General features: G+C 47.2%; 1 protein-coding gene across 1 annotated transcript in view; it reads left to right on the plus strand.

The window, feature by feature from the left end:
* The window catches only part of AFG2A (AFG2 AAA ATPase homolog A), a 231,644-nt gene extending 222,799 nt beyond the window's left edge, over positions 1-8,845 (plus strand). Inside the window, 1 exon segment of the mRNA XM_005143020.3 lies at positions 6,566-8,845. Within this exon segment, the coding sequence (XP_005143077.2) occupies positions 6,566-7,583 (1,018 nt within the window). The 3' untranslated portion in view covers positions 7,584-8,845.
* Positions 8,846-11,165: the final 2,320 nt, after the last annotated feature.

Genomic DNA, 11,165 nt, shown 5'->3' on the forward strand with positions numbered 1-11,165 from the left:
CTGACTTGTCAGTGGGGGAGACAGACACCTTTGGATCATGGTTTGGAGAAGGAAAAATAACTTGGGTGCGTTGGATTCCCATCTGTGTGTCAATCCTCAAATTAAGGTTGTGCCAGGATGTAGTCATAAGGTGTGTCAACCTTCTTCCAAGTTGCCAATTTAAGCTCCAGAATTTTAGCTCTCCTTTCTCTAGCAACAGCTCTTGCTGCTGTAATTTCCAAGAAAAATCTAATGAGATGACTTGCATGACATGCAGGCATGTTTGCTTGGGTCTGTGGAGAGCCTTCTGACATAGCTGTAGGGTTTTCCCCTGTTTTTGTAAAGTGCTCATTCAGGTGCCAAGTGATAGTAAACCACTGCCAGTATTCTTGGGGATTTTACCGACCCATTTAAGTGCAGTTCTGTATTTCTAAAACCCAGCTCTTAGGCTTGGCATAAGTTTATTAAGGTAGTATGGGCTTTAGAGATGTGAAAGGAAAAGTGTTAAGCAATGTTTTCACAGTAGTATCCTATGAAAAGGACACACGAGCTTCTGTAAGATGCCAGCCGGTTGCTAAATGCAAGTATTCTTGGTCGTGGAGCCAAGCCTCATTGACCAGGTGGGCTCTGCTCTGTGACCCACCACTGCTCACCTACAGCTCACCCGCTACTGCCTCTGTTGATGTTGCTGCAAGAACTACTGTATATCACCTACCTATGTAAATGCAGTGTCTTATGCTTTGTCTTCATTCAGAACAGAGTTGCTTTGGGAAAGAAAGCTAAATATAGCGGACAATAGATTTGCACAAAGTACTGCTCTGCAGGAGTGATTTCTGTTGGTTTTCTTAGTAATTTTTGTTCTTTGCTAGGGATTTTTGCAAATTTGAACTGTGACAGCTTCTGCAGTTTTCCAGCGGGTTTCACTGGAAACAGGTTTATGCTTTGTGCTTGCAGTGTGTCTGAGAATGCTTTTGAGGAGCAGTCACCTTTTCTGAATCCCTAGCAATATGAATGCTAAATTGGGATATTTTTATGACCATGCCAAAGATTTTTATGCTGCTGTTTGTCATTTGAGCCTCTGTAATTGGAAGACAGCATTTATAGTTGGTCTATACTGGCCATTGGTTAATTACAAACTTAGAAGTATTAGTGATATTCTCTATATAACCTTTCATGCATCAAGATTTTATCTGATAGAGAAATATGTGGTTGAAGTTTAGTGACTATAGTTTAGTAAAGGGACAAATAAATTTATATATATAATTTACATATTTTCTTTCCAAGCCTAGTAAAGTTTGATGAAAAAAAAGAAGTGCACTGCAGCCATGAGTGTGATCTGGGTGGACAGAATCTGTCACAGAATACCAGCATTGTACTGGTACGTTCTTATTTTAGGGATTATTTACTTCTGGGTGAATGTTCCTGCTAAGTAGCTCCATGTATGTATATATATATATTTATTTATTTATTTATTTTGAGACAAAATGTGGGAGAATATGATTTTAGGGAAAGATATTGTAAAAAGCTATTTAGAATATTGCAGAGAAACGGGGGGCTACAGTGATGTCCAGCCAAGCACTAGAAAGCTCAACTATTCCAAGGCATAGCATGTTGCTGTAAAATAATTCTCAGACTTTTGATTTCTTCTTATGGCATTTTTCCATGTTCTTGCAGTTGCCTTTTAATACTCTTTAGGCACTTAAAAAACCAAACACACCACCCCCAACATACATCAGAGATTAAAATTTGTCATAAAAGTAATGGGTCAGAAAGCATCACTGTGGTCTCTTCAGCACTGTGGCAGAAATGCAGTGATGACCTTTGGATGGGACTTGCAGAGTTTAGGATTGGAAGGTGGTAGAGAAGGACAACCACGTGAATTGTGCAATCCTTCCATGCCACTTGTAAATGGGTCAGAAAAGCCGTTTCCTATCACAGGAGTAAACACTTTCAGAAGTCCTCGGATAGCTCTTTGTTAGGCTGAAAGAAGCAGAAACTTTTTATGGCTATAAAGGAATAGCTCTGCCACCTCGCTAGACCATGACTGAAGGACACCGGTGCTAAAACACATACTGGAGCCTGCGGACTCGAGCTCCACGGCCTAGCCTCTGGTCAGCAGGTACGCCTAAATCAGCGCATCCTTCCCCGGCCGCCGTTCCTCAGCCCCGCAGCAAGTGGGGCCGGTCCTCGGTCGTGTCTCCAGCCTTACGGGGCCCGCTTCCACTTCTGCGACCTCCACTGACCCCGCTGGGCCCGGGTCGGCCTCTCCCACCTTTTCCCACCCCGGTGAGGCAGGAGCGGCACCCGCTCCTCCGCGCTCCCCCTGCCGGCTGGGGGCGGCGCCGGGGCCGAAGAGCAGCTGCCGCCGGGACAAGCCGCCGCAGGGCCGGGAGCCGCCAGCCGAGCCACGGCCGCGGCAGGGCACGGGCTCGCTCCCCGCGCACATACACACCGGCGCTCACCGGTGGGGCCACTCATCTGGCGAGAGCGGCTGGTGGCTGTGCGGGAGCGGCTCCCGGGAGAGCGGGAAGTCCATTCCGGGATTTCGGGGGCGCCGCGGAGTGACACATTGACATCACGGGGGCGCGGCCGCGGGGCGGGCGGGGGCTACGCGCTGAAAGGCGGCGGGGCGCGGCCGCACTCACTCCGGGACGGCGCGGAGCGGGCGCGGGGCTGCGCGGTTGCCTGCACTGCCCGGGCTGGACTCTGTGCTGGGGTTGCCGTATGTGCCTCGGGGAGCAGGCGCTCACCTCCGCCGTAGGTAAGCCCGGGCGGTGCTCGCCGCCCTTCCTCCCCGCCGCTCAGGTGCTGGGGGTGAGGGCGGGTGGCGAGGGGCTGAGGGGCGGCCGCGGGGAGAGGCGAGGCGGAGCAGAGCGCTGCCTGGCCGCCGCTGTGTGGAGGTGCGGGGGAGCGGCGGACTGGCCTTGCTGCTCCACTTCTCGGCGTCGCACGACCGGCTTTCGGTGCGGGGTAGCGGGTGACCTAGCTTCCCGGGCGAGCAGCGTTCAGCTGCATTTTGCTGGTAATGATAAAACTTGCAGTTCTGTGATTGCCTGCCGTGCTTAAAGCGGGGTCGCGTTTGAGTGCTGGAGCCTTGCTTGATCCCCGCGAAACGCGAGGAGGCTCCGGAAACATCCGTGCGAGGGTTTCTGTGTTCCGGGCTGCCCGGTCTTCTTGACGCGCTGCCCGTGCTTCCAAGCCTGTCAGTCACTCGGGCAGCCTCCGGCAGCAACAGCAAGCACATGGCAGTTTGCAGCGAGCTTGCAGAGCCATTGCGCTCTGCCTTCGTTTGCAACTCACTGGGGTGTGCATTGAAAGCGCGTGTATTGCAAGCAAGTGCCTCTTCATGGGTGTTTTACCCCCTAAAAGTTAAATAATCTTTTGCACTAGGGGTTGTGGTCGCGCTTTGCCCGAAGGGACTCGCGACGAGGACGGTGCGGTGAAGCCAAGCGCCGGGCCCGGGAGGGCTCGTTCGGGACTGCCGCCGCCGGGGAAGGGATCTTACGGCCCGAGCAGGAGCCCCGCGTCCGCCTGCTTGGAGACCTTCTTCAGCAGTGCCCGACCCCGCTGTCCGGTGGTAGAGCGAGATAAACTGCTTGCACGATCTGTTCCGCGCCGCCTCTAGACTGGGACATTCTACGCCGAGGGACAGCGCTGCGTCCCGCGGGGGGCTTTTGCTCCAAGGAAGAGCGCGTCAAGGGAGTGCGGCCCGCTGAATGCTGACCCCTGAGCCCGGAGCGCTGCGGCCCGCAGCATAGTTGGATTTTTCTCTGCTCGCCGAGTAGGACGTGGAGATCGGCGAGGGCTTTGCAGAAACGAGGAGCGCAGCACGCCCGCCTTCCCCCGCCCGGCGGGGCCGGGAGGGCCAGGAGCCGAGGACGCGGCCCCACCGTTACCCTGCCCCGCGGAGCTACCTCCCTCCGCCCGGTGGCTTTCCCATCACTAGTGACTCTTTGGAAATAAGTAAGTCGGGGGCTAGTCAAGCTTTACTTTAGCACCGGGACATTCAGCCCGGAGCAGGTGCCGCCGGGCGCACAGGCGCGGCGCCTGCTTGGCGGGGCGCGGGCACCGCGGCCCCACGCTGGACCCTCTCCCAGAAAATGGAAAGCGCACAGGGACCGGGCTGCGGAGAGCGGAAACAGCCCGGGGCGGCGGGTCGGGGGGTGTGACAGATCCCGCGGCAGCCGGTGCCCTGAGGGGACGTGTGGGGGGCGGCTGTGTTGTGCGCGTCGGACTGAACGTTGCGGGCGGGCGGCTGAAAATGAGCAGAACGGTGAGAATGACCCCAAACACTCCCTCGGGAGGCTCCTGGCGTGGGGTAGGGGAGCAGCCCTGAGGTACTGTGGCGGGGAATCCCGGCGCTGCAGTGGCCGGTTGGCTAGGCGCTGCCGCTTTAAATGCCGAAAGTCCGCCCTCCTGAGGCAGCGCCGACCTCGGTCCTGCCCTCCCCCCTCTGAAAAAGGGGGAGCAGGGAAAGAAGGGAGGGGGGAAAAAGGCGAAAAAAACCCTTGTTTTCATTCATAACTTTTTTTTTTTCTTTCCTCCCCTTTCTCTTCCTCTTCCTTCCGCTCCGCGTCTCGCCCCGCTCGGGGGCAGAGGGTGCCGCGCCGCCGCCCGCCCAGGGCTGGGGTGGGGGGAAATCGCTGAGGTAATGGACGGGAGCGCTGCCCCGCGGCGGAGGCATCGCGGGCTGTGCGGCTTTGGGCGCGGAAACATGAGGTTCCTCGGCGTCTTCGCCGTGTTACTGTATTTTATTGGCCGGGGAGGGGTTGAAGGGGGGCGTTTTAAAACTTGTTTGCTCCGGGTGGAGGTGGTTTGTTGAATTGTGCAGCTGGTCTTGTCAGTCTGCGGGCCGTGTTGATGTTGCGCTTTTCCCCCAAAGATGGCACTGGATGTCTTTCGGATTTCCTTGGGATATTATTTTTCATCCCCTGGGGAGCCCAGCTCCTGGTCTGTCCAGCTGTAAATCTTTCCCTTTTCACATTCATTCACCCTTGGTCTGTTGTGGATTTGTATTCGGCGCTGGTGAAGAAGGCAGCTCTTTCTGTTGGATGAATCAGAAGCGGGCGCACTTGGTTTTGCTTAATTCCCGTTTATCTGGCGACCCTAAAGCCCACAGAGTCGATATTAAATGTAAAATGAAGTCTTCGACTGCTGAGTGAACACCCAAGACTTTGGGTCGTGGAAGAAGCTGTCGCTTACCATTTATTAGTGGTCAGGGTGATGAAGATGCTGAGTACCTGTTAGAAGAAACCTTTCCTGGTCTCGCTTTGACTCTTTCTCTCGTGAGTGGGGAACAGCTCCGTGCTGGCTGTGCTTTGGATAGAGAAGGCAGATTTTTTCTTGTGATTACCAGATGAGTTTTGAAAGTGCTTGATAGCACTTATATTTCTCCTCTTTCAGGTAAACATGTGTGACATCTCAAAGAAAGTGAAAAGGGTCTTTTTCCCAGACTGTCAATAAAGTGTTTTGGAGTTTTTTTTTATTTGATTTTTTTATTTCTTGGTTCTCTCTATAAAAGTGGCATTCACATAACTTGTCTGAATTTCCATATAGGTACAGAGCTGTCACTGCAGTTTTCTCAATGGTGTTCTGATCTTCATGTCGATAACTAGGCAGACTGAAAAGGAATCGAAATACATAATCTTTATTTAAAAGTCAGTCTAGAAGATGTACTTATCGGAGAAGCTTTTAATCTGTCTTTTAGGAAAATTGATTTTTTTATTTGATTATATGTTGTTGGTTGGTTGGGTTTTTTTTTTTTTGTCACCTGCTATTAACATTCTTCTGAATCCTGAGGTACTTTTTATGTGACACCCAACTCATTTTAGCCTTTTCTGCCCTTTTTCTTTCACATGGTAGCCTGTGGTCAGAAAATACTTGGAAAAGTGCTGTTCACACCCTTGCTTTAATTTTTTTGAGGAGCCTATTAGATTTATATGTTAAGTTACTCCCCTGTGAAAAATGCCTTAGCCACTTGACAGACCTTTGTTTAAGACTTCAATGCAGACACATCACTTTAAAAAGGAGTCTTCCCCAATGCCAACCTGTTGAGTTCTGATGCTGCAGGTTCAGACAGAAGAGTGAGGATTGTGCAGGTTCTTTCTTCACTCTACCATGCAGAACACGACCCAGACTATGTTCCTGCCCTGTTTGTTCCAGCTTGGTTTGGAGGGTGTTCTCAACATTGTTATTGCTAGTTAGACAGACTGTCCTTGTTTCAGCGTTGAATTCAGTAGCAAGTGAGAAGCACTTTGCATGGCTTGCCAAGTAGGTGTACAGGTTAGTACTCGAAATTTTTCATTTTTTTTTTAATGGCACGGGGTCTCCTTGCATTCCACACCTATGATGCCATACTCAGACTCTCCCCATTATTGGATTTTGGCCAGGTCCTCAGCACTGTTGTAATCCCCTGCTGAAAGAGATCAGTACCAGGTGGCTAGGGTAATTTGTGGTTTGCCATATCATTTCTGTTTTCAAAAAGTATCCTGTTCTTTATTCTTTTGCCCTTGATCTTGTGTATTTGTGTATGCATGTACACCTACAATGTTTATTTATACCTTCTGTCTTGCTATTATTATTTTAGGATTTCAGATGCATGCCAGGTTCCCACTGAATGCCAGAAGTAGCAATCACTACAGATGGAGCCCCAAAGTCAACATGGCAGCGGTGGCTCACTAGTGGTGATTCAGCAGTCTTCTTTGGATAGCCGGCAGCGATTGGATTATGACAGAGAGAGCCAGCCAGCAACCATCTTGTCACTGGACCAGATCAAGGCGATCAGGAGCAGCAATGAATACACTGAAGGTCCATCTGTGGTGAAAAAGTCTGGTCCACGGACAGCACCGAGGCAAGAGAAGCATGAAAGGACTCACGAAATTATACCGATTAATGTGAATAATAATTATGAACACAGACCCACCCATGTGGGGCATGTGGCACATCAGAATAACACAAGGGCTCCCATCTTGAGCAGATCAACCAGCACAGGGAGTGCAGCCAGCTCTGGGAGCAACAGCAGTGCCTCCTCAGAGCAAGGGCTGCTGGGACGGTCACCTCCATCCAGGCCAGGGTCAGGCCACAGATCCGATCGGACAATCCGGACGCAGCCCAAGCAGTCATCTCTAGTTGTAGATGATCTGAAGGGTCCTTTGAAAGAGGACTTGACGCAGCACAAGTTTATCTGCGAACAGTGTGGGAAGTGCAAGTGTGGGGAGTGCACGGCCCCGAGGGCCCTCCCTTCTTGCTTGGCCTGCAACAGACAGTGCTTGTGCTCTGCAGAAAGCATGGTGGAGTACAGCACCTGCATGTGTTTGGTCAAAGGGATCTTTTACCACTGTTCTAATGACGATGAAGGGGACTCTTATGCGGATAATCCCTGCTCTTGCTCCCAGTCACACTGCTGTTCTAGGTACCTGTGCATGGGAGTGATGTCCTTGTTTCTGCCTTGCTTGCTCTGCTACCCTCCTGGAAAAGGATGCCTAAAACTCTGTCGGGGGTGTTATGACCGCATCAATCGTCCAGGGTGCCGATGCAAGAACTCCAACACGGTCTATTGTAAACTGGAGAGCTGCCCTTCCCGGGGTCAGGGCAAGCCCTCATGATTTTTGGAGGGAGGTTTACTTCCTTCAACTTCAGTTTTTCAGGTTGTAGCTGATTTTTTGTTGTTGTGTTTTTTTTTTTTCCCCTTCTTCCTTTCGCCCCCTCTCATTTTCAGGGAGGCTGTTCTTTTGCTTCCTTTCTGTCTCCCCAACTTCAACTACACAAGTTCTTCCCTTTGCATCTTTGCTCTCCTCTTCCTGTTGGCTGTGTGTGGAGCATTTTACATAGTCATTGCTGCTCTTTGGTAAGTGTGGACCTGGAATCTGCATCTGCCACTCGCTTTGACAGGGTCTTTTGAGTTTGTAACTAAACCACTCCTGAAAGAGACAGTGAGGGCTCACTGGGCTCTTCAAGTTTCTTGCTCTGTGAATATCTTCCCAAAGATGTTTTTCATTCTCAGCAGTTATTTTTAACTTAACCCCCTGGGTATCAAGGAAGAACAACTTTCATGGGTGAGCTGAATTGTGAAATAAGTTTTGTTTTTTATGTGTGTCCTGTCTGGAGAGGTATGTAAAATAAAGGCTTTTCCAAGTGAAAGGCCTGATTCTTCTGTAAGCATGTTTTTTGGTTTGGTTTTGTTGTTTTTTTTTTGCCTTCCCTCCTCTCTTGTCTCAACTTTCAGAACATTCTTGGTCCTGAGAATTACCCTGTCTTTTTTTTTTTTAATACTTTTTCAATGTAACTTCACTTTTTGCTACACTATGTAGATCTTCACATTGGAGACATTACAGCTGCAGCATACTCATTTGTTTCTTTTGCTGTCAGCTCTTTGAAGGATATTGCTCACTCCACCTTCCTGCTCTTTTTTTTTATAGTCTATCAGTATCAATTGATATTAAATTTGGTGGTGTCTGTGTATCCAAACAGCCTTCAGGTGCCCTTGAGTCACCTAACTGTTCTTGAATCCTTCTTGTTTCTTGTCATCCTTCTGTTTGGTGAATTTAGCTCTGCTCTGTACTTTATAAATTTATTCTGTCCCTGTTTTATTGCCTTAGCCACAAATTGTGGTCCTTTTTTGTATATTTTATGTATAAAACAAAGTTGAATCCCAACTATTTTTAAGACAAAAGTCTGTTAAAACTTTTTTATTGTAAAGAATATTTATTATGTGAATCTCTATTATTTTATGATATTTATTGCAAAAGACTTTGAAAATGTACTCATGTCTGAATATAACAAAATATCAATACTTAACGAAATAAGAATGACACAAAGAAAGTACGTATGTTAACTATAATGCAGAAAATATATTAATTAATGAAAATGGCTCTTCTTCTTTTGTTACAGTGACAGATTGTGAGCTATGTGCCTGTGTTGCTGGGGTTTCTCCTCCCTGTGGGTCTGTCAGGTGGCAAATAACTTCCTATTGATACTTCAAAACCACTAGTCTGTGCTCTAGTTTAGTTTACCTGATTTTAAGGGTTTTTTTCCTATATATCAAGCAAATTTTTTGCTCTGGAATATTTAATACTGTTGAATGTATGCATTGTGTTTAACAGTGCTAAGAAGTCTAGGCCCCATTTATTTACCAAAGCGTTCAGAAATACAGTTGTGGAGGAGGAAACCATAACTTCAAGTTTTTTGTTTCCTAAAGAGCACCAAATTAACCTGTAAACCTATTTTAAATTTTTTTTCTATAGTACTTAGATGGTTAAATTGTACAGCAGTTGAAGTAATGAATCTACCAAGGTCAAACCTAATTAAAAAGGTGAGAGGCAGGATAAAAAGATAATGGTTGTGTTCCTGCAGTTTGCTAGTGTTGAAATTTTGGGGGATGGTGTTTGTATTGAACATGTCTATGGCTTTTTTGGTTCTTTTCCCCTATGTTTTTTCAATGTCAACTGCATCTATCTTCTGTCTTTAAATTAAAAGCTCTTAAGGGTGACCTGAGTGTCACAGCTATTTGTGGCCATTTTACACATACTCAACAAAAAAAGCTTTTCACTGAGAGTGAATGGGAAACCTCATTCTTCTGTTTATGTGGGTCAAGGCTAACACCACAATTCTTCTAAAGTAAAAAGTTTATTAAATGGATGTAATTTCAAACTAAGTGGTTCTAGAGAAACTCAACTCTAAAAACAGTAATAACTTGCCAAATGTGTAGTAACTTGTGTTTTGAGGTCCTGCTGCTTCAAATTGCCTTGCTTAAGTTGTTCTGACTTCTAGCATACTGATGACTTGATTAAGCTCAGCTTTTGCAGTTATTCTGTCAAAGCTGATCAGGTGCCTTATGATGGGCTGCTTGAAAAGCTGTATGCCTTATTAAATGGCTTGGATAACTTCTGTGAGGTACAGTGTGAAATCATCATCTGGCTAGATCTAGGAAACAGTATATGCAGTTGGTGATGCTGCTTTCCTGACCTCTGAGAGACAAAGTTGATGGGCTGGGAGGGTTATGGGGTGGCAGTGTGCGTATACAAAGTTTGATTTCCAAGATTTAATCTTCAGGAAAGCTAAAGCTAAGCTAAGCTGAAGCAAAGCTAGGACAACAATGTTTCTGAGGAGCAGACAACTTGCTTTGCTGTTATCAGTGTTTCTCTAACAGTAGCAGCTGCAAACAGCCCTTGGATGACAATTAAATCCTTGTCAAATGGTCTCCCTTGGTCATATATGACCATTTTCAAGACTGTATACAGACACTCAAAAATACTGAGGCATCTGCTTCTCCATAGCTGGGTACAATCCAGCTCTGTTGGTTAAGTTTGCTTAAAGAGTGTTACGTATTCCTCTTCAAGAACAGTGTTGTATTGCATACCTCTTGTCTCTCTTTTTTGTTTCAGCCAAGTGACTTATGTGGGGTTTGGTTTGCTTCCTAGCAGAAGAAATGAAAGCCTGAAGGAACTCAAACATACTGTCTTTTATTATCTTCTGTGATGAGCTATGTCATAGCACTGTTTCAAATTTCGATTTAAAAAAATCAACAACAACCTACACTCTAGTTAGTCACACTAATGGATGCTCCCTTTACTAACTAAACTTTGGGAATAACTTCAGACTGCTGTTCCTCGGAAGGAAAAATTGACTGAACAATGAGACGACAGCTCCTTGTATTTATTAAATGGTATTCTAGTTGACAGGTGTTACCTGCAGAAGATAGTGTTAAAGCAATACAAATAATAGTGTTCGGGTTCGTTTTTTTTTTTTTCTTGGGTTAGGTGCTCTGTTGTTTGTACTTAATGCACATGTAGAGGTATTTGAGTTGACTTGCAGGTCTTCTGGAACATTGCCTTATGTTATGGAAATGACTTGAGACTTCTCCTGGGCAGACAGATTTTGTGGTGTAGACCACACAGGATTGCATGAGAGCAAGTCATATCCTATTAGCAGAAAAAAAAATTGAGCATGCTGACAGCTGCATGAATTAAGCCTCCACAGCCTGAGGGGACAAAAGTTACTTTAAATATGCCCTAAGTGGTTAGTCCTAATAATCTGTTTTTTCTGCAGGATAGCAACTGGAATGACCAGCTAGAGATCCTGTGTTTCGTTGTAATGGGGTTTGCTAAAGGCCAATGAGATTTCTGGTGATGACGAGACGGAAGTGCAGATTTCAGTTCTTCAGCCTTAAATTATGCTGTCTGGGTTGC

The sequence above is a fragment of the Melopsittacus undulatus genome, chromosome 5 (genome assembly GCF_012275295.1).
Source record: "Melopsittacus undulatus isolate bMelUnd1 chromosome 5, bMelUnd1.mat.Z, whole genome shotgun sequence".
NCBI classification, from domain to species: Eukaryota; Metazoa; Chordata; class Aves; order Psittaciformes; family Psittaculidae; genus Melopsittacus; species Melopsittacus undulatus.